General features: G+C 38.6%; 1 protein-coding gene across 1 annotated transcript in view; it reads right to left on the bottom strand.

Annotated features, from left to right (window-relative positions):
- Positions 1-5,760: 5,760 nt before the first annotated feature.
- The window catches only part of LOC133454504 (excitatory amino acid transporter 1-like), a 26,324-nt gene continuing 7,834 nt past the window's right edge, over positions 5,761-24,250 (bottom strand). Inside the window, exons 4-9 of the mRNA XM_061733226.1 lie at positions 21,807-21,849; positions 19,993-20,273; positions 15,253-15,486; positions 11,393-11,587; positions 8,935-9,069; positions 5,761-6,071 (exon numbers count right to left, since the gene is read on the bottom strand). Coding sequence (XP_061589210.1) covers positions 5,861-6,071; positions 8,935-9,069; positions 11,393-11,587; positions 15,253-15,486; positions 19,993-20,273; positions 21,807-21,849 — 1,099 coding nt within the window. The 3' untranslated portion in view covers positions 5,761-5,860. The remainder of the gene's footprint in view (positions 6,072-8,934; positions 9,070-11,392; positions 11,588-15,252; positions 15,487-19,992; positions 20,274-21,806; positions 21,850-24,250) is intronic.

The following is a 24,250-nucleotide window of genomic DNA, read 5'->3' as shown; positions in this document are numbered from 1 at the left end:
GATTCACATGCATACAGGAGCAGAGCTGTGCACTAATAAACTTATTCTATCAGGAATTAATATATTTCATACAGCAAACTGACATTTTGCTGGTTTGACTGCTGTTTTACCTGAACTGCTCACGTGAAACACATATCTGATGGGTGAGGAGCTGGATGGTCCCAACGATTTTATTTGCTACATTGATCCAACGAAAAATAATTAAAACCCGTGCTTATTAATCACAAAACTCAGGTTAAACATCATGACTAAATCCTCTCCGACCCGGTGTGTCAGTATCAGCGCAGACAGACTGCAGCTTCGCCTGAATTATGGTTCTGCGTTAAATCGACGGCGTAGCTGACGGCGTAGGGACGCGGTGCGGTGTGCGTCGCCGCGTATCCTACGCCGTAGGTTCTGCGTTGGTGACGCGGAACCATAAATCAGCCACCGGGCGCAAGTGCTCGCTGGGTTGATGTTGATCCAGGACCAAACTTGTTAAAGGAGCATCAAACTCACTCTTATCTACGCTGAAATAACGCTAAAATATAAAGAAGGCTTCCCAAAGTGTGATCTATGGTGAAATATGAAAATTAAGATGTGTAGTTATATGTGTAGGCTGTTCCCACTGTTCCCTCCAGTTCTGCAGCGCAGCTTGAAACCACGCCCACCGCCGCCCCGCTGCAGCACTGACGCTTTCAGTGTGAATGCACCAAGCGGCGAGATGCTGGCGTCGGGACGCCCGTGACGCTTTCAGTGTGAACGAGGGGTTAGGGTTAGGGTTAACCCTAACTCTAACCCTTCAGAGATGCTCAGTAGGTCAACAGGTAAGTCCAGAGTTAGGGTTAGGATTAACCCTAACTCGTGCATGAGGTGTGGAATCTTTAATGATGCTGTAGATAAACTCATCTGTTTCTCTCTCCTCAGCTTTGTCGTGATGACCGACGGGTTGGTGACTCGGGGGGTCGGCCTGGTTGGTTTTGCCGGGAATGTGGACTATTTGGTAGGTGAACGGTTGCAGGTACAACCACCGTTCCACTCCGGCTGATGGAGGCAGTGAGTTGGCGACAGCACTTTCACAAGCGCCTTGTGATCTGTGAGGATCTTCAACTCACATCCAATGAGGTACAAACTGAATTTTCCGACAGGCCCAGAAACTCCGAGAGCGTCTCTTTTCAGACTGTGACGGCGTCCTGGGCTTTGGTTTGGGCTTTAGTTTGGGCTTTAGTTTGGGCTTTAGTTTGGGCTTTAGTTTGGGCTTTAGTTTGGGCTTTAGTTTGGGCTTTAGTTTGGGCTTTAGTTTGGGCTTTAGTTTGGGCTTTAGTTTGGGCTTTAGTTTGGGCTTTAGTTTGGGCTTTAGTTTGGACTTTAGTTTGGGCTTTAGTTTGGGCTTTGGTTTGGGTCTTGCTCTGCCGGAGACAGGTTTGTATTTGCTGGAGAACTCAGAATCAGCGCCTCCTTGTGGTGGAATGAGCCAGTTACCTGGAAGATCCAGTGCAGATTATCTTCTCTATAATTTGGCTTCAACTCTGAATGTTTAATGTGCAGTATAATTTATCTCGTACATGGTTTCAGCTTCATCAGTGAAGTTTCATGTTTTCACCAGGACTTTGAGGTGAGTGATAAAGTTATTTATTGTCTCACCAGGATTGGGCTCCGTCTCCCAGAACTTTGTACGGGTTTGGTAAGTTTTCCTTTAATGTCAAAGAGTTGGATACTGGATAAACATCTGTGCAGGTTGCTGTTCGTTAGCGGGTGGTAAAGCTTTCTGCTCATCAGTGAAATGTTTCCATATCTCACGCAGTCCCTGTTAGCAATAACACAGCTCTCTTTAGTGCAGCATTCACAACTTCTGATGCTAAGATGTTTATTTATTTATTTCCAGCTCACTCTTCCACATTTCCCATGTAGCCCATTCCTGTGATGAGATATGACCATTTAAAGATTTGAAAAATATTAGCTAGAATGCTAATATCATTAGCATTAACATTAGCATTAACTGTTTTTATCCTGTAAGGTGACCTTGGGTGACACGAAAGGCGCCTCTAAATAAAATGAATTATTATTATTATTATTAACTAACGGCATATATTAGCATTCGTTATCATTAGAATTAGCTATAACGGCCTAAATTAGCATTTTAGCTAATATCAGTCTAATCATGCTAGCTGGCTAACCTGGAAATAATCTAGCTAGCTAGTGGTTAGCAGTATTGATGTTGAAGTATATTTCTAAAAAATCCTCACCCCAAATATATCTCTGTAGCCCCAGTCATTCTCATATGGGTTAGCTAGCTAGCTAATCCGCTAGCTGAGAATGAAATCGGCTACAGCTAGCTAACCCATATGATCATGAATGGTGCACAGGGTTATATTCGGATGAGGATTCTTTTTAATATACTTGTATCAACACTGGGCTATCCTTTGAAGTAGGGTGAATCATTCAATATGGAAAAAATATGAAATGAATCTTTCTCACCTGATCGAGTGACAGCATGTTGACAGCACAGTTGATTGACAGCAAGTGATTTTTGCTGTGTGCGTGAGCATACTGGAAGCATACTTATTGGGCAATATGGATCTATTATTAAGGATCTTCCTCCAAAATTACTCAACACTGAACCTCCATTTCAGCCATTGTGCAAATAAGTGTTGTATGCTCTGAACACTGCGGAAACTTCACACATTCCCTATAGTGAAATGGATAAAGTATAATTTGCATAGTCTACATAAACATAAAATCTCAGAAAATGTGCAATCCATTTTTTTCTTTGTTTTGAGGTTGGTAATAAACTGGGAAGGTTTCATAGTGATATCTGTATTATATATTTTTCTACCCTATTCAGCTGATGGTTTCGGGGGCGTGAGCACCAACGGGACATGAGCCATCTTGAAAATGAACTAAAACTATGCACTACTGTAACCAAATTCAAAAAATAAGTTAAAAAATAAAATATTAAATAAATATAAAACATTGATATGATAATATCAATGTGCTTGGGCCTCCTCCTCCTACTAACTTTTTTTTATCATTCTCATGTTACTAATTGTACTTGTCTTTGTTTCTGTTTTCTTTTTCTTATTGCATTTTTACCTTTATCTGCTTTTAACACCTTACCTGCCTATTGGACTACAGATGGAAACTAGCCTTGTGCTACAATCTGGCACATTTACATATGTATATGTTCATCAATAGCAACTCTGCAACTCTTAACTCTGCTCTCAGCTGTACAGTCTCTTGCCAAGAACCACTTAATTTATCACTCCTTGCAATTTAAAGTATGTTTTTTAGTTTTGTTTTCGTCTTTGTTTATTTTTCTTTGCTTACTTGTTACTTGTCCAATATATCCATTCTTTTTCAATGTTTGAACCCAAATTATTAGTTTAGTTTTGTATAAAACCTCCTGAGTGGAGGTTTATAAAAGGGTAATAATAATAAACCTCGGCTTTAGCCTAAATCTTTTCGGTACCATTTAAAATATTGGACCTTTTTTTTATGTTGTATTATGTTGTATCTAAATGGACCGAAATAAAAAAAACTAAAAAAAAAAAAAAAAATCTTTACTTCTGATGTGAAACGAGGCTCTAACTGGTTCTGTAGCAGTAACTGTGGTTTATGTACGCTCGATGTTGGATATCAAACGTCTTTGCACAGAAACGTGTTTCACTTCCCTGAGAGAGAGAGTGTCTTTGAATTTCCAGTGAAGCTCCAGAGTCGTAGCTCCGACGGTTGCAAAAAGAGGGCTAGGGTTAGTTAGCATCAGTTAGCATCAGTTAGCATCAGTTAGCATCAGTTAGCATCAGTTAGCATCAGTTAGCATCAGCTAGCATCAGCTAGCATCAGTGCTTGTAACAACCTGAGGTTTTGTGGGAAAAAGTCCAGGAGACAAACAGAAACCGCTTAACTCTTTATTTCACTGGCTGTTTTATCAAATAAAAACAAATCCAACCGTATTCACAAAGTTGTTGAGTAACTTGAGAAACAATCAGATATAACACTTTAATCACTTTAATCACTTTAATCACTTTAATCATCCACCACGTTCATTTGCACCTACAGATGTGAGTCGTTACGCTGAAAAAACTCAAAATCTTAAGAATATTGGTCTTATTTCTAGTTAAAATGTCTCATTTTTAGTCAAATAAAATCTGATTAAACTTAATACAAGACTCATCAATGGAAAAAAAATACAATTTTCACCTGTTTCAAGTACATTTTCACTTATAATAATTATAAAAATCTACAGTGGAACAAGATTTTTTTTTCATTTTGACTTTTTTCTCTCGAAATTTCTACTTTTTTCCTCGACATTTTGACTTTTTTCTTAAAATTTTGACTTTTTTTCTCGACATTTCGAGGCAGATTTTTCTACTTATTTTAAGTGAAAATCTACTTGAAACAGGAGGAAATTGTAGTTTTTTCCAGTGATGAGTCTTGTTTTAAGGGTAATGGGATTTATTTTGACTAAAAATGAGACATTTTAATTAGAAATAAGACAAATATAGTTAAGATTGTGAGTTTTCCAGTGTCGACACCAGAACATGAATCCAGTTCTACATGAACTACGTGACAAACTGAACTAGAGCTAAATCTCCGTCATTCGGCAGAAAGATAATCAAAAATGTATCGTCTCCGTTTGACGGTAAAGGAATGTTATTAAGCCGGAGTTAAGAAGTAAAACTATGACGAATAAAAACCAGGTTCTTACGGACGCAACGGTCGGCAACCCAAAAACACAAAAAACTCATCTAATAATATAATATAGGTATAAATATGTCTGGATAAGTCTTGTATCAGAATTAGAATGAAGACAAACGGAGAAAGGAGAAATGTCGAGAAATAAGTTGAGAAAAAAAGTCAAAAGATTTTGTGAAAAAAGTCGAAATGTCGAGATTAAAAAGGAAAAAAAGTTGAAATTTGGTGAAAAAAGGAGAAAAAAAAAGAGAAAAACTTTGTGAAAAAAGTCGAAATGTAGATTAAAAAGGAATAAAGGAAAAAAGTTGAAGAAAAAGTCGAAATGTCGAGAAAAAGGTTTTGTGAAAAAAGTCGAGAAAAAAAAAATCAAACAATTTTGTGAAAAAAGTCGAAATGTCAAGAAAAAAGTTCAAATGTCGATAAAAAAGTTGAAATGTAGAGATTAAAAAGGAAAAAAGGAAAAAAGTCGAGAAAAAAGTTGAAATGTTGAGAAAAAATGTCAGCTTTGTGAAAAAACTCGAGAAAAAAAGTCAAAAGATTTTGTGAAAAATGTCGAAATGTCGAGAAAAAAGTCGAAATGTCGAGAAAAAAGTCGAAATGTCGAGAAAAAAGTGAGAATTTCAAGAAAAATGTTGAAATGTCGAGAAAAAGGTTGAAATGTCGAAATTTTGTGAAAAAAGTCGAAATGTCGAGAAAAAAAGTCGAAATGTCGAGAAAAAAGTTCAAATGTCAAGAAAAAAGTTCAAATGTAGAGATTAAAAAGGAAAAAAGTCGAGAAAAAAGTTCAAATGTCGAGAAAAAAGTTGAAATGTAAAGATTAAAAAGGAAAAAAGTCGAGAAAAAAGTCGAAATGTTGCGAAAAAAAGTCGAAATGTCGAGAAAAAAGTTCTAATTTGGTGAAAAAAGGAGAAAAAAAGTCAAAAAAATGTATGAAAAAAGTCGAAATGTCATAGAAAAAAGTCGAAATGTCGAGATTAAAAAGGAAAGGAAAAAAGAAAGAAAAAAGAAGAAAAAAAAGAAAAAAGAATAAAAAGGAAAGACAGAGAAAAAAAAGAAGAAAAAAACATTCTCTAAAAAGCTCCGGCCACCAGGGCGGCGCTGCAGAGCCGCGGGTTGCCGACGGCTGCGTTAGCAGAACCGGATCGTTGACGCGTCAGACGAAGCTACACGTTAGCCGCGGCTACAGCTACATGTTGGATTCGCTGTGCGCGCGCTTGTCGTTCTCCACGTCGCTGTCCTGGGAGATGAGTTTGTACGGCTTCTTCCTCTCCTTCTCCTCCAGGACCGAGTTCCCCATCTCCACGTCTTTGCTCCGCAGCTCGTGTCGCGACAGAAACTCCACGATCCCGGCGCCGATCGAGTCCCCGAGGACGTTGGTCGTCGTACGAAGACGATCCCTGGACGGAAACACAAATCACACACTCCTTAAGTTTTACTGCGAAGGATCCGGGAAAAAGTATCGGGAGACGAGTAAAAACCAGGTTCTTACGGACGCAACGGTCGGTAACACAAAAACACAAGAAAACTAATATATATAATAATAATATAGATATAGATATGTCTGGAGCCGCAAAAAATGAAAAGTCTTGTATCAGAATTAGAATGAAGACAAATGGAGAAAAAGGAGAAATGTCAAGAAAAAAGTCAAGATTTAGAGAAAAAGGTCGAAATGTCAAGTAAAAAAGTCAAAATATGTTGTGAAAAAAGTCGAAATGTCGAGAAAAAGGTCAAAATTTCGAGAAGAAAGTTGAAATGTCGAGAAAAAAGTCGAAATGTCGAGAAAAAAGTTGAAATGTCGAGAAAAAAGTTGAAATGTAGAGGTTAAAAAGTCAAAATGTCGAGAAAAAAGTGGAGTTTTGTGAAAAAAGTTGAGAAGAAAAATGGCTCACACTGTGTTCGTATTTCATCCTTCAGTGATTATTCTGTAGAATAATTAATCTTAATGATTATTCTGTAGATTATTCTGTTTGCTGTAGTTTAATTTTCCTGGTTAAGACCAGGTGGTGCCCCGTCTCCACTTTGATAAATAATCTACTTTATTAATTATTATTATTATTATTAACCCTGGTGCGTCTTTGGGTCAAGGGAGGGAAGGGAGAAAAGAAGGAAGGGAGAAGAAGGTAGGAAGGAAGTAGGAAAGAAGGAAGGAAGGAAGGAAGGAAGGAAGGAAGTAGGAAGGAAGGAAGGAAGGAAGGAAGGAAGTAGGAAGGAAGGAAGGAAGGAAGGAAGGAAGGAAGGAAGTAGGAAGGAAGGAAGGAAGGAAGGAAGGAAGTAGGAAGGAAGGAAGGAAGGAAGGAAGAAGTAGGAAGGAAGTAGGAAGGAAGGAAGGAAGGAAGGAAGGAAGGAAGGAAGTAGGAAGGAAGGAAGGAAGGAAGGAAGGAAGGAAGAAAGAAAGAAAGAAAGAAAGAAAGAAAGAAAGAAAGAAAGAAAGAAAGAAAGAAAGAAAGAAAGAAAGAAAGAAAGAAAGAAAGAAAGAAAGAAGAAGAAGGAAGGAAACAAGGAAGAAGAAAGAAAGAAAGAAAGAAAGAAAGAAAGAAAGAAAGAAAGAAAGAAAGAAAGAAAGAAAGAAAGAAAGAAGGAAACAAGGAAGGAAGAAAGAAAGAAAGAAAGAAAGAAAGAAGGAAGGAAGGAAACAAGGAAGGAAGAAAGAAAGAAAGAAAAGAAAGAAAGAAAGAAAGAAAGAAAGAAAGAAAGAAAGAAAGAAAGAAAGAAAGAAAGAAAGAAAGAAAGAAAGAAAGAAAGAAAGAAAGAAAGAAAGAAAGAAAGAAAGAAAGAAGGAAGGAAGGAAACAAGGAAGGAAGAAAGAAAGAAAGAAAGAAAGAAAGAAAGAAAGAAAGAAAGAAAGAAAGAAAGATCAAGAAAGAAAGAAAGAAAGAAAGAAAGAAAGAAGGAAGGAAACAAGGAAGGAAGGAAACAAGGAAGGAAGAAAGAAAGAAAGAGAAGAAAGAAAGAAAGAAGAAAGAAGAAGAAAGAAAGAAGAAAGAAAGAAAGAAAGAAAGAAAGAAAGAAAGAAAGAAGAAAGAAAGAAAGAAAGAAAGAAAGAAAGAAAGAAAGGAAAGAAAGAAAGAAAGAAAGAAAGAAAGATTTTAAGTGTAATGAGATTTTTTTGACTAAAAATGACACATTTTAACCAGAAATCAGACCAATATTCCTGGTCAGATTGTGAGTTTTTACAGTGTAACGGTTGTAACTACGTGTGCACATGTACGTCCTGTTATTAGCTAGTTAGCTAGCTTATTAGCCCAGTTAGCTAGCTTATTAGCCCAGTTAGCTAGCTTATTACCCCACTTAGCTAGCTTATTAGCCCAGTTAGCTAGCTTATTAGCCCAGTTAGCTAGATTATTAGCCCAGTTAGCTAGCTTATTAGCCCAGTTAGCTAGATTATTAGCCCAGTTAGCTAGCTTATTAGCCCAGTTAGCCGAGTCATTTCTGGCGAGGTTAAACTTCTAATTGAAATGGTTAATTTGGGAAACCTAATTATGTTTCTATGTTAAAACTCCTGCAAAAAAACGTTGAAGACAGAAAAGAGGAGTTTGTAGCACGAGCCCCCGGGGAGGGAAGTGTTTTACACGTAACTGAAAAACGCTGGCGTTTTCAGGCGTTTCTGACGTTCGTTTACCACGAAAAAACCAAGCTCAAAGTCAAAATCTTACCAGGAATATTTGTCTTATTTCTAGTTAAAATGTCTCATTTTTAGTCAAGAATCTCATTACAGCTCTTGTAAGCGCATGTACATTTTTTTCTTCTTTTTAAAATTTTTTTTTCTTCTTTTTTCCTTTTTTCTCTTTTTTTTCTTCCTTTTTCCTTTCCTTTTTAATCTCGACATTTCAAATTTTTTCTCAACATTTTGACTTTTCCTGGACATTTCAAATTTTTCTCGACATTTCAGCTTCTTTCTCAAAATTTTTACTTTTTCCTCGACATTTCGACTTTTTTTTTCTTTTTGTCGAGAGAAAAAGTCAAAATGTTGAGAAAAAAAGTAAAAATGTCGAGATTAAAAAGGAAAGGAAAAATTAAGAAAAAAGAGAAAAGAAGGAAAAAAGAAGAAAAAAGAAGAAAAAAGAAAAAAAAAGAAAAAAAGAGAAAAAAAAGAAAAAAAGAAAAAGGAAAAAAAGAAGAAAAAAAAAGAAAAAAAGAAAAAAAAAACGTCAAACATTTTCTAAAAAGCTCCAGGAGCCACTAGGGCGGCGCTAGAGAGCCGCGGGTTTACGGTCTCTGCGTTAGACGCAGATACGACGCAGTCATTAATGTTTTACTCACAGGAACCAATCGACGGCGATGATGAGCGTGATGTCATCGGTGGGAAGTCCGACGGACGTCAGGACGATCACCATGGTAACCAGGCCGGCCTGGGGGATGCCGGCGGCGCCGATGCTCGCGGCCGTCGCTGTTATGCTACACATCACACAAATAAAGGTACAATTTGTAAAAAAAACTGTTTACAAATATAAAAAAAAATGTAATATAAAAATAAAAAAAAATGAAATAATGTTTTTGTACAAAAAGCTAAAAAAGGTATGACACCGTTGCTGTTATGCTACACATCACACAGACAAAGAGATGTAAAAAAAAAAGTGAAATAATTTTTCTTTCTTTCTTTCTTTCTTTCTTTCTTTCTTTCTTTCTTTCTTTCTTTCTTTCTTTCTTTCTTTCTTTCTTTCTTTCTTTCTTTCTTTCTTTCTTTCTTTCTTTCTTTCTTTCCCTCTTTCTGACAATTTTCACTGTTTCAAGTACATTTTCACACAACCTGATCTCACAAAAATCCGTGAAATGCCCACGACCTCTCACCACTATTTTCCGTGGTATATACACGGAAAGTGGTATAATTCCGTGTGAGCACCACGGATATTGTACTATGCAAAGTCAATGGGATTCGTGGTCGTGATATATACACGGATTATGACATTATTATTATTTATATATTATTATTTGTTATAGTGGCTAAATTATGAGTTTTTGTCACGCAAGGTACTGTTTGTTACTGTCAGTTTGTAAAAGCATGTTTTTAACGCTGTTTTAGCAGTGTTTTATTGAGGTTTTAATGGGAGCACCACAGATATAGTACTATGTGAAGTCAATGGGATCCGTCACCCGATTTGACTGCTGTCATACCATTGAATGAAGGGCAAAACGATAACAATCATCCCATAGATATGGGCCAGTAGGGCCCTACTCTACCTACTAGTAGGCGCAGGAGGCTGTTATCGCCCCTTTCTATGGCTAACCCCATGTTATTAATGCTCAGTAGGCACAGAAGTTTGTTATGAAGCTAACACCTCACCTCCCTTTTTTATGTATTTAGCTAAAATTTTAAAACCTGAACAATAGAATTCAACGTAAAATGCCGGATCTTGTCCATTAAAAACAATACGTTTTGGAACATAGTGTAACGAACACAGATAAGATAAGGCCTTGCCCGCCCTGGGCAACACATCAGCATTTGGCCGACTGGTTAGTGCAGTTGACTGTGGTCTGGGAGACTGGTTATTGCAGTTGACTGTGGTCTGGGAGACTGGTTAGTGCAGTTGACTGTGGTCTGGGAGACTGGTTAGTGCAGTCGACTGTGGTCTGGGAGACTGGTTATTGCAGTTGACTGTGGTCTGGGAGACTGGTTAGTGCAGTCGACTGTGGTCTGGGAGACTGGTTAGTGCAGTTGACTGTGGTCTGGGAGACTGGTTAGTGCAGTTGACTGTGGTCTGGGAGACTGGTTAGTGCAGTTGACTGTGGTCTGGGAGACTGGTTAGTGCAGTTGACTGTGGTCTGGGAGACTGGTTAGTGCAGTTGACTGTGGTCTGGGAGACTGGTTAGTGCAGTTGACTGTGGTCTGGGAGACTGGTTAGTGCAGTTGACTGTGGTCTGGGAGACTGGTTAGTGCAGTTGACTGTGGTCTGGGAGACTGTGGTTCGAGACACGCTCTGGGCACGACTTGTTCGTCACAGTATTTTCCTCATTGTGTTATGGTTTTCTTTTAATATCTTTAACATTTCTAAACACAAAAACACGTAAGTGTCCTACATTTTACGTTGAATTCTATTGTTCAGGTTTTAAAATTCTAGCTAAATACAAAGCTAAATAAAAAATAGGTGTTAGCTTCATAACAAAACTTCTGTGCCTACTGAGCATTAATAACATGGCGTTAGCCGTAGAAAGAAGCGATAATGAGGTGCGCGGGTGACGGATCCCATTGATTTCGCTTAGTACTATATCTGTGGGGCTCCCATTAAAACCTCAATAAAACACTGCTAAAACAGCGTTAAAAACATGCTTTTACAAACTGACAGTAACAAACAGTACCTTGCGTGACAAAAACTCATAATTTTGCCAAAATAACAAAGAATAATATATAAATAATAATAATGTCATAATCCGTGTATATATCACGACAACGGATCCCCTTGACTTTGCATGGTACAATATCCGTGGTGCTCACACGGAATTATACCATTTTCCGTGTATATACCACGGAAAATAGTGGTGAGAGGTCGTGGGCATTTCACGTATTTTTGTGAGATCAGGTTGCTTTCACAGTTAATTTTTGAGTTAATTTAAGAGTTGTTTTGGGAGTTTTTTGCAGTGTAACGGTATTTTTCGTGTGCAAATTTTTGTCCTGTTTACCTGATGGTGATGATCTGTCCTTTCCTTCCTTCCTTACCTGATGGTGATGATCTGTCCTTTCCTTCCTTACCTGATGGTGATGATCTGTCCTTTCCTTCCTTACCTGATGGTGATGATCTGTCCAAAGTTCATCTCCATGTTGTTGACCTGGGCGATGAAGAGCGCGGCTAGCGCCTCGTACAGCGCCGTGCCGTCCATGTTGATGGTGGCGCCGACGGGCAGCACGAACCGCGTGATCCTCTTATCGATCTTGTTGTTTTCCTCCAGGCATTTAAACGTGACGGGGAGAGTCGCAGAGCTGGAAAAATCACAAAAGAAATAGGAGAATTTTATTAGGTTTCGAGACCTGGGTGTATGAGTTTAACTGGGAGTGTTACAGAGCTAAATCTGTGTTCGGAGCTGAGATTACATCAGCATCATTATCAGGACTGTTGTCATTAATGTGTAGTCACTACTTTCTGCTAGTCATTCATGTTTTAAAGCGCCGTTTCGCCAGTTGATCACGGTTTAAACACCCGGGATCACCATCCGTTCTAATTGCACGTGGCGTGGTTACAGTTCCGCCATCTTTAAAAAAAACGCAGCCGTCTTTATGCAGCCACAATATTTTAAACCGTACATGTTCGTGATATCATTTTATTATTGCTTTGATTTCTTTTTTTCATTCCATGCATTTAACTTTAATTTCATTTTTATTGATTGTTGTTTTTCTAGTTAATTAATTGTTTTATAATACTTAAGTTCTGCCATCAGGTTTATTGGGGGTGTTGCGTTTATCATCTTTTGACACCTGTATGTAAATAAATCCTGATTGATTTTTAATGAGTGGTTGTTGTTATTTCATGCAAGATTTGGTCACAAATTGATTTGTTTAAGCAGAGCCTAGTGTTCGGATATCACGCCTTCATTGTTATTCTGTAAGATATAGTAAGATTTGCTGTTCTGCAGGATAATTCAAATCATATGAGACTGATTTTCTGCTGTTTAGTTATCACAATTCCTCCGGAGTAAGGCATCGGGGGTGGTGCCCCGACGAGAATTATTATTTTGATAAATTAATTTGATAAATAGTCAACTTTATTAATTATTAATAATATTCATTAATAGCCTTCGATAACTGGACTGCCAAGCTACCCGAGTTGCACAACATAAGCGCATGAACATTTTTTTCTTCTTTTTTAAATTTTTTTTCTTCTTTTTTCCCTTTTCTTTTTTCTTCTTTTTTCCTTTTTTCTCTATTTTCTTCCTTTTTCCTTTTTTTCTCTTTTTTTTTCTTCCTTTTTCATCTCAAAGTTTGACTTTTTTCAAAAAAGTTTGACTTTTTTCAAAAAAGTTTGACTTTTTTCAAAAGATGTCGACTTTTTCCTTGACATTTAAACTTTTTTCTCGACATTTCGAATTTTTTCTCAACATTTGTAATTTTTCAAAAAAGTTTGATTTTTTTCAAAACATTTTGACTTTTTTCTTAAAATGTTGACTTTTTTCCTCAACATTTCAACTTTTTCCTCGACATTTCGACTTTTTTTTCTTTTTGTCGAGAAAAAAGTAAAAATGTCAAGAAAAAAGTTGAAATCTCGAGAAAAAAGGCGAAATGTCGAGATTAAAAAACAAGACTCATCACTGGAAAAAAACAACAATTTTCACCTGTTTCAAGTAAATTTTCACTTAAAATAAGTAGAAAAAATCTGCCAGTGGAACGATATTTTTTTGCTTGTAATGAGAAGATAAATCTTGTCCCACTGGCAGATTTTTCTACTAATGTCTTTTTTTTGGAACTTAATTTTGATTTAGTTTTCAACAACAATACACCACATTCATTTTCTTCTTTCCTTTTCCTTTTTCAGCTGCATAAAACATTTGTACACATTATATTTAAGTATTAAGCAAATAAAACAAGAGAAAACGACAACATAATCATTCACTCCAAAATATACGTATATAATAACAAACCCATAAATAAACAAAAACTGTAAAATCAATAATGATAATAGTCCAAATATTATAATAGTCAAAATGTATTTGAAACAGGTGAAAATTGTCAAATAACAAGTAATTTTTCTGGTAATGACTTTTGTTTTCAGTTTAACGAGATTTTTTGACTAAAAAGGGACATTTACATCCGGTAATAAACATCAGTAATTGAGAGATCCTTACAAAGTGAATTTTCTACTGTTCAGAATTGGCTATCATCAAATAAACTCTTGTTAAACAAAAATAAATCATGTTCAATGTTGTTTGGAACCAGATTAGGCCTTGGAAATAACGCAGATCTCAATATTCTTATTGAGATTTATGAGATATGAGATTTTATGAAAACAGTTAGCGGGAATAAGGGACTATTTTTCATCCATGTGGTAGAAATTATGGTAGAAAACCTCGGTTATTAGGACCCAAGCACTGACATTGCGAAGGCCGTATGGTATTTGTAGGAATTTTTTCTCATTTATTTTTAATTTTTTTTTTTTTTCCGACGAAATTTTTGTATTTATTTTTCCAACGAAATGAGGGCCTTTTTTTCCCCCTAAACGTGCCCCAAAAGTCACCAAATTTTGCACCAAGCCAGGCCTGGGGAAAAATGTGATATTTCATGGTTTGCATTAATGGGCGTGGCAAAATGGCTCAACAGCGCCCCCTAGAAAACTTTGTGCCTCAAGCCCCACAATACGGTTTGACGTACATGCACGAAAATCAGTAAACACCTGTATCATGTCACAACTTAAAGAAAAGTCTTTTGGCGCCATGGCCCAAACCGAACAGGATGTCGGCCATTTTGAACATTTTGAATTAATCGTGTAATTTTGGCGCAATTTCTGCCATTCCTTCGGCAGTTAATCCGGCCCGAACTGTAACGTGCACCCAGGTGTGTTATACATCAAAATGTGCGTCTCCATCCTGCGACAACACGCATTACTTTTCTCTTTCAAAAGTGTTACCGTGGCGACGCTAGACGCCAACAAGCAAAAGAAAAGGCGAAAATTCGGACGATTATTGGTCGGCCGAACTTTATCATAGAGACATCGTTCACATTTATAAACACTCGGCCCGATTGCCACTAAAGGACTCTCGATTTTATTTTGGACGCTTGTTGCTAGGCAACGGTTTATCGTACAGACATCATTACAACAGTGAAAAACCCGGGACGCGTTGTATTACAACATATTTTAGTCTCATCATGCTAGCTATTACGGTTTTTGAGATATTCAACTATGCTCATTTTGATGCGAAAAATTTGATATTTAAAGGTTTGCATTAATGGGCGTGGCCTAACGGCTCAACAGCGCCCCCTAGAAAACTTTGTGCCTCAAGCCCCACAATACGGTTTGTCGTACATGCACGAAAATCGGTACACACCTGTATCATGTCACAACTTAAAGAAAAGTCTCTTGGCGCCATGGCCCAAACCCAACAGGAAGTCGGCCATTTTGAACATTTTGGATTAATCGTGTAATTTTGGCGCAATTTCTGCCATTTCTTCGGCAGTTAATACGGCCCGAACCGTAACCTGCACCCAGGTGTGTTATACATCAAAATTTGCGCATTACTTTTCTAGTTTTCTCAGTCAAAAGTGTTACCGTGGCGACGCTAGACACCAAAAAGTGCACCCCCCCTTCATCTGATTGGTCGATATCTGATAGTTCCTACTTTCTGCCATAACTTTTGAATGGTTTGGTATAGAGAGTCGTGGTGGTTTCATCCACTAAATGTCCAGGTCTGAAGAATCTACATCAAGTCATACGAGCTTCCTACTCTCCTGCGTTTGGGTCCTCACCAAAACCAATCGTGACAGAACGGACCAGCCAAGATGGACCAGCGGGAGAAAACATCGCCCTCTTCCAGTTCGCCCCGAGGGCGACCCCTCGAACTGTCTCACCGGTCGGCCCGGCCCCGAGGATCTTTGATCGTGTGTTTCCTGTTTTTTCCAGTGAGTTTTTGCAGTGTAACGGTAATAATGTGCGGAGTCACCTGGACGACGTCCCCAGGGCCGTCACCAGCGCCTGTAACAACCCGGCGATGAAGATGAACGGGTTCTGCCGCGTGATGGCGAAGTAGAGCCCGGGCAGAATCACCACGGCGTGGATCGACAGGCCCACGATGACGGTGATCGTGTACATTCCCAACTGGCCGCCCATCTGCGTCAGGTCGTCCATCTCCACGATCTTCCCCGCGATCAGGAACAGGATCCCGATGGGAGCGTACCTGAGAGAGAGGGAGGAGGAACGTTACATTAAACCTCACATTTACCTGACAGAGGGAGGAAGTTAAAGTTAGTTTAGTTTATTTAAACATAAAAAATCTACAACCCTTTTAAAAGTACAGACGAACAGCATCTAGAAAAAAAAAAGGAAATTAAAGCTGCACATATCGAGCAATCAGAAGAAAGGGCGGGGCTAATTTGCACCAATAAAGGTCAAGGACCCAAAACCGGGTCCGATGACACCACCCACATGTCTTTATGTCAAACCATGTAAAGGTTAAGCAAGAAAGTAGGAACTATCAGATATGGACCAATCAGATGAAGGGGGGGCGCGCCTTTTGGCGTCTAGCGTCGCCACGGTAACGCTTTTGAAAGAGAAAAGTAATGCGCGTAGTCGCAGGATGGAGACTCACATTTTGATGTACCGTATTGGCCTGAATATAAGACGGGGTTTTCTGCATTGAAATAAGACTGAAAAAGTGTGGGTCGTCTTACATTCGGGGTCTAGACGTTATACCCATTTACACCGCTAGATGGCGCCAGATATCTTTAAAGCTAATGCTGAACTTAACTCCCCAGGACAAAGGAACCCCTGCACGAAGAAGTAAAATAAAAAATAGTATAAGAAAGAAAAGAGAAGAAAATAAGAGAAGAGATAACAGAAAAAGGAGAAACGTAGCGACAATCTGGAGAAAAGTGGGTGGAAGTTCGGCAGGTGAACCGGCAGCTGAGGAGAAGTTATGATGCAAACTTCAACATGATGATTTCAATGAGGCAAAATATCAGGCTTTTTCTCTCAAATATATTGTTATAATCATTTGTTTCAGATGTACTGTCATTATTTTCTGTATAAAAATTGAATTTGGTGTTCAAAAAGTCTTTCTTCAAACTTGAGTCTTGAAAAAGAGGGTTGTCTTAAAATCGGGGTCGTCTTATATTCGGGACAATACGCTAAAACACACCTGGGTGCACGTTACGGTTCGGGCCGCATTAACGGCCGAAGGAATGGTATAAATTGCGCCAAAATTACAGGATTACATTACCACATGATGGCGGTTTTAATGGCGGTTTTAATGGCGGTTTTACCACATGATGATGGCGGTTTTAATGGCGGTTTTACCACATGATAATGGTGGTTTTAATGGCGGTTTTACCACATGATAATGGTGGTTTTAATGGCGGTTTTACCACATGATGATGGCGGTTTTAATGGCGGTTTTACCACATGATGATGGCGGTTTTAATGGCGGTTTTACCACATGATAATGGCGGTTTTAATGGCGGTTTTACCACATGATAATGGCGGTTTTAATGGCGGTTTTACCACATGATAATGGCGGTTTTAATGGCGGTTTTACCACATGATAATGGCGGTTTTACCACATGATAATGGTGGTTTTACCACATGATAATGGCGGTTTTACCGCATGATAATGGCGGTTTTACCACATGATAATGGCGGTTTTACCACATGATAATGGCGGTTTTACCGCATGATAATGGCGGTTTTACCGCATGATAATGGCGGTTTTACCGCATGATAATGGCGGTTTTAATGGCGGTTTTACCACATGATAATGGCGGTTTTACCACATGATAATGGTGGTTTTACCACATGATAATGGCGGTTTTACCACATGATGATGGCGGTTTTAATGGCGGTTTTACCACATGATGATGGCGGTTTTAATGGCGGTTTTACCACATGATGATGGTGGTTTTAATGGCGGTTTTACCACATGATAATGGCGGTTTTAATGGCGGTTTTACCACATGATAATGGCGGTTTTACCACATGATAATGGTGGTTTTACCACATGATAATGGCGGTTTTACCACATGATAATGGCGGTTTTACCGCATGATAATGGCGGTTTTACCGCATGATAATGGCGGTTTTACCGCATGATAATGGCGGTTTTAATGGCGGTTTTACCACATGATAATGGCGGTTTTACCACATGATAATGGCGGTTTTAATGGCGGTTTTACCACATGATAATGGTGGTTTTACCACATGATAATGGCGGTTTTACCGCATGATAATGGCGGTTTTAATGCCGGTTTTACCACATGATAATGGCAGTTTTAATGGCGGTTTTTACCACATGATGATGGTGGTTTTAATGGCGGTTTTACCACATGATGATGGCGGTTTTAATGGCGGTTTTACCACATGATGATGGCGGTTTTAATGGCGGTTTTACCACATGATAATGGTGGTTTTACCACATGATGATGGCGGTTTTAATGGCGGTTTTACCACATGATGATGGCGGTTTTAATGGCGGTTTTACCACATGATGATGGTGGTTTTAATGGCGGTTTTACCACATGATAATGGCGGTTTTAATGGCGGTTTTACCACATGATAATGGTGGTTTTACCACATGATGATGGCGGTTTTACCACATGATGATGGTGGTTTTACCACATGATGATGGCGGTTTTAATGGCGGTTTTACCACATGATAATGGTGGTTTTACCGCATGATAATGGCGGTTTTACCGCATGATAATGGCGGTTTTAATGGCGGTTTTACCACATGATAATGGCGGTTTTACCACATGATAATGGTGGTTTTACCACATGATAATGGCGGTTTTACCGCATGATAATGGCGGTTTTAATGCCGGTTTTACCACATGATAATGGCGGTTTTAATGGCGGTTTTTACCACATGATGATGGTGGTTTTACCACATGATGATGGCGGTTTTAATGGCGGTTTTACCACATGATAATGGTGGTTTTACCACATGATGATGGCGGTTTTAATGGCGGTTTTAATGGCGGTTTTTACCACATGATGATGGTGGTTTTACCACATGATGATGGCGGTTTTAATGGCGGTTTTACCACATGATAATGATGGTTTTACCACATGATAATGGCGGTTTTACCGCATGATAATGGCGGTTTTAATGGCGGTTTTACCACATGATAATGGCGGTTTTAATGGCGGTTTTTACCACATGATGATGGCGGTTTTACCACATGATGATGGCGGTTTTAATGGCGGTTTTACCACATGATAATGGTGGTTTTACCACATGATAATGGTGGTTTTACCACATGATAATGGCGGTTTTACCACATGATAATGGCGGTTTTACCGCATGATAATGGCGGTTTTACCACATGATAATGGCGGTTTTAATGGCGGTTTTACCACATGATAATGGCGGTTTTAATGGCGGTTTTACCACATGATAATGGCGGTTTTAATGGCGGTTTTTACCACATGATGATGGCGGTTTTACCACATGATAATGGCGGTTTTAATGGCGGTTTTACCACATGATAATGGCGGTTTTAATGGCGGTTTTACCACATGATAATGGCGGTTTTAATGGCGGTTTTTACCACATGATAATGGCGGTTTTAATGGCGGTTTTACCACATGATAATGGCGGTTTTAATGGCGGTTTTTACCACATGATGATGGTGGTTTTACCACATGATGATGGCGGTTTTAATGGCGGTTTTACCACATGATAATGGTGGTTTTACCACATGATGATGGCGGTTTTAATGGCGGTTTTAATGGCGGTTTTTACCACATGATGATGGTGGTTTTACCACATGATGATGGCGGTTTTAATGGCGGTTTTACCACATGATAATGATGGTTTTACCACATGATAATGGCGGTTTTACCGCATGATAATGGCGGTTTTAATGGCGGTTTTACCACATGATAATGGCGGTTTTAATGGCGGTTTTTACCACATGATGATGGCGGTTTTACCACATGATGATGGCGGTTTTAATGGCGGTTTTACCACATGATAATGGTGGTTTTACCACATGATAATGGCGGTTTTACCACATGATAATGGCGGTTTTACCGCATGATAATGGCGGTTTTACCACATGATAATGGCGGTTTTAATGGCGGTTTTACCACATGATAATGGCGGTTTTAATGGCGGTTTTACCACATGATAATGGCGGTTTTAATGGCGGTTTTACCACATGATAATGGCGGTTTTAATGGCGGTTTTACCACATGATAATGGCGGTTTTAATGGCGGTTTTTACCACATGATAATGGCGGTTTTAATGGCGGTTTTACCACATGATAATGGCGGTTTTAATGGCGGTTTTTACCACATGATGATGGCGGTTTTAATGGCGGTTTTACCACATGATAATGGCGGTTTTACCACTTGATAATGGCGGTTTTAATGGCGGTTTTACCACATGATGATGGCGATTTTACCACATGATGATGGCGGTTTTAATGGCGGTTTTACCACATGATAATGGCGGTTTTAATGGCGGTTTTACCACATGATGATGGCGGTTTTAATGGCGGTTTTATCACATGATAATGGCGGTTTTAATGGCGGTTTTATCACATGATAATGGCGGTTTTAATGGCGGTTTTACCACATGATGATGGCGGTTTTACCACATGATGATGGCGGTTTTTACCACATGATAATGGCGGTTTTAATGGCGGTTTTTCCACTTGATAATGGCGGTTTTAATGGTGGTTTTACCACATGATGATGGCCACCAGCTGCATGATGGCTTCGTTGAGACTATCGAAGAATTCCCTCAACAGTCGTCCCTGCTCCTTCATGTTCCCGATGATGAGACCGAAGCACATGGAGAAGACGACCAGTCCCAGCGCGTTGACCCCGTTGACCTGACCCGGGATCGGGATCACTTCCGTCCGGCTGATCTCCGTCACTTCCTGTGTACCGTTGGTGGAGTTGAAGAGGCTGTCGTTCACCGTCACCGTCACGTGGACCACTCGCTTCCCGTACCGGGTTTTGAACTGACAGTGAGAAAGAGAGAGGGATTTGAAGGTTTATTAAAGGATTTGAAGGATAAAGGATGAACCGGTATGAACCGGTTCTAGCTTCCCGGCCGTGAGGCTGCAGGACTGGGGGTCGGCTAAGGTCAAAGGTCAGGGGTCAGATTTCCCAGAAGTCTTTGACTTCTGGTTTCCCCGGCAACAAGAACCTCGACTTCAGAACCTTCCGGTTTGGCTGTGAGAAAAACACAGATTTTGGCTTTTGACAAGGTCTCAAATCACTCTGATTTGTGATCAAACCGTAGCTCTTAGCCAAAAAACGAAAACATCGTGAGAGACACAGAACCCGTCAGATTCTGACAATCTTAACATTATTCACATATTCCTTAAAATGAGTGAGTAAGCTCAGTGCGAAGACGGAGTGAGATTCTTTTGAAGAAAACGTTTGATTACATTACAACCAATGGAGACTGAGACAGGAATTGGCGCCGCTCTAGCCCCCCCCGTTTAAATTTTGTGCATACCCCGCCTGTCAAAGTCACATTTTATGAATCCCAACACCTATGTCTACATTCTGACAAAAAATTATTTGTCTCCTTTTTACGGTTTGGCCCTGAGCTCGAGTTACAAATAAAAACTAAGGTAATTTTTTTACTGTCCCTCCCACTCTAAAAAATGAGAGCTCCACTCTAAATTTGACAAAAAAGTGATTTCCAGTCCTCGCTTGAGGGCTCATATTTTGAAAAGTGTACATCTTAGGAAAAAACTGTTTCAGGTTTGGAAAGAAAAGAGAAGTTTTCCTCCGTTTTGAAGTCTGAATGACAGTTCTACGTGCAAGTATGAGAAAGATAGGTGATTTAGATTAAAGGTGAATTTTTGTCTTTTTTCTCTACATTTTCCCATCCGCTTTGAATGGGGCCATACAAATACATGGGAAATTAGTTCCCCATTAGTTTGGAAATTTGAAAATGTTTTTGCACTTTGTGCAAAAACCATTTGTGCAATCGCTCTGAAAATCCAGAGGACTGTAGTTAAATTCAGGCCCTACAACTTTGTAAATTGGTTCAGAATTTTTTGAGCAACGGTGTGCGAGTGGTGAGGCCCCAAAGTTCTCCCAATGCGTTCCGGATGGGCCAAAAAGCGCACGTTTTCGCATTTTGCGCGAAAACGTGCACACCAATCGCTAATAAAAGTCATACCACTCGATTCCCAATTAGGGCGCACATTTCTACGTTTGTATTTTTTGCGTTTTTTCAAATCTGCCGAAGTTTATACGGAAGAATAAATAATAAACCTGAGCAATAATAAGAGTTCCTCGTGCTGCCACTCCTTTTCCAACATGTAACTGAAATATGGGTTTCAATGTTTTTTCTTTATGTGGTAAAATGCCCACCTGGATTTGTTTTCTTATCTTTTTTCCAGTTTTTTATACATGTTCGAAATAGACAAAAACGAACGAACGAATCTGTGCACTTATGGTAATATCAAGAAAAGTGCTGCTAACATGTTTGTGATATTGGTGGGATATATTAACACTTCCTCGGTAAAGCTCACCTGCTGCGTGCAAGCTTGGACCAGGTTTGGTGGAAACATATTTCTGAAATGAGAAAAAATTTAGTAAATTAGTTACAAGAAAGCTTTGACACAAACATGTTTTTGATTCATCACCTACATGAAGTAGAAACAAGAATGAAAAGCATGTTCATATGGAACTGTGGAGTGAGACTGTGGAACAGTTTGGAGGAAGTTTCAAGACAAAAGTCAAAATGTTGAGAAAAAAGTCCCTCTTTATTACTCTTTTTTCCTTCTTTTATTCTCTTTTTTAATCCTCTTTTCCTCTTGTTTTCCTCTTTCTCTTTTTTCATATTTTTTCCTCTTTTTTCCTCTTTTTTTCTTTTCCCACCCTCCTTTTTCAAATTTTTTTTGTCTTTTTTTCCCTCTTTATTCCTATTTTTTCCCTCTTTTTTCTCTTTTTTAATCCTCTTTTTTCTCTTGTTTTCCTATTTCTCTTTTTTCATATTTTTTCATATTTTTTTCCTCTTTTTTTCCTTTTTTCCCTCTTTTTTCCTCTTTTTTCTTTTTTCCCTCTTTTTTCCAAATTTTTCATATTTTTTCCTCTTTTTTCCCTCTTTTTTTCTCTTGTTTTCCTCTCTCTTTTTTCATATTTCTTTCCTCTTTTTTTCACAAAAAAAGTCAACATTTCGAAAAAAATTTGAGAAAAAAGTCGAAATGTCGAGATTAAAAAAGGAAAAAGGAAGAAAAAAGAGAAAAAAAGGAAAAAAGTAGAAAAAGAAGGAAAAAGAAGAAAAAAATGGAAAAAAGAGAAAAAAAAGGAAAAAGAAAAAAAGAAGAAAAAAGGTCAAGCATTTTTGAAAAAGCTCACGGAGCCACTAGGGCGGCGCTAAAGAACTACATTTTAGAAAACAAAGTACGAACAACAATGAAAAGCATGTTGCATACGGAACTGTGGAGACTCTGGAACAGTTTGGAGGAAGTTTCAAGACAAAAGTCGAAATGTTGAGAAAAAAGGTCAAAATGTTGTGAAAAAAGTCTAAATGTCGAGAAAAAGTAGAAATTTCGAGAAAAGAGTCAAAATTTAGAGAAAAAAGTTGAAATGTCGAGATTAAAAAAGGAAAAAGGAAGAAAAAATAGAAGAAAAGGAAAAAAGAAAAAAACGGAAAAAAGTAGGAAAAAAGAAGAAAAAAGGAAAAAAGAAGAAAAAAGGGAAAACAGTGAAAACATTTGGAAAAAGCTCACGGAGCCACTAGGGCGGCGCTAAAGAACTAGATTTTAGAAAAGATAAAGTACGAACAACAATGTGCAGCATGTGCATATGGAACTGTGGAGACTCTGGAACAGTTTGGAGCAGGAAATGAAACAAAGTACTAACATTAATCTGTTTAAAAAATAAACAGGTAAATGGAAGAGGAAATGGGTTAACGAGGAGTGTGAGAATCAAATACACTGCAAAAACTCAAAATCTTACCAGGAATATTTGTCTTATTTCTAGCTAAAAATTTCGAAATTTTGTGAAAAAAGTCGAAATCTTGTGAAAAGAGTCGAAATATCGAGAAAAAAAGGCAAATGTTTGTGAAAAAAAGTCAAAATTTTGTGAAAAAGTCTAAATGTCGAGAAAAAAAAGGCAAAAGTTTGTGAAAAAAAGTCAAAATTTTGTGAAAAAAGTTGAATTGTCGAGAAAAAAGTCAAAATGTCGAAAACGCACGAAAAAACGCATGCCGAACGCACGCACGAATGAACACATGCATGAAAAAACGCACGCACAAAAGAACGCACGAAAGAACGCACACACGAAATAACGCACGAAAGAACGCACGCACGAAAAAATTTACGAAAATACGCACGAAAGAACGCGCGAAAGAACGTGCGAAAGAACGCACACACGAAAAAACACACGAAAAAACGCACGAAAGAACGCACACACGAAAAAATGCACGAAAAAACGCACGAAAGAACGCACGCATGAAAAAACGCACGCACGATAAAACGCACGAAAGAACGCACACACGATAAAACACACGAAAAAACGCACGAAAGAACGCACGCATGAAAAAACGCAAGCACGAAAGAACGCACACACGATAAAACACACGAAAAAACGCACGAAAGAACCCACGCATGAAAAAACGCACGCACGAAAGAACGCACGCACGATAAAACGCACGAAAAAACGTACGAAAAAAACGCACGAAAGAACACGCGAAAGAACGCACACACGAAAAAACACACGAAAAAATGCACGTAAGAACGCACGCATGAAAAAACGCACGGAAGCACGAAAAAAAGGCGAAATGTCAAGAAAAAAGTCGAAATGTCGAAAACGCACGAAAAACGCACGAAAAACGCACGAGAAAACGCACGAAAGAACGCAAGCATGAGAAAATTGTTTTAAGTGTAATGAGATTTTTTTTTAACTAAAAATGAGACATTTTAACTAGAAATAAGACAAATATTCTTGTTCGGATTTTGAGTTTTTGCAG

The sequence above is a fragment of the Cololabis saira genome, chromosome 11, assembly GCF_033807715.1.
Source record: "Cololabis saira isolate AMF1-May2022 chromosome 11, fColSai1.1, whole genome shotgun sequence".
NCBI classification, from domain to species: Eukaryota; Metazoa; Chordata; class Actinopteri; order Beloniformes; family Belonidae; genus Cololabis; species Cololabis saira.
This window is presented reverse-complemented; position numbering and strand designations above follow the sequence as displayed.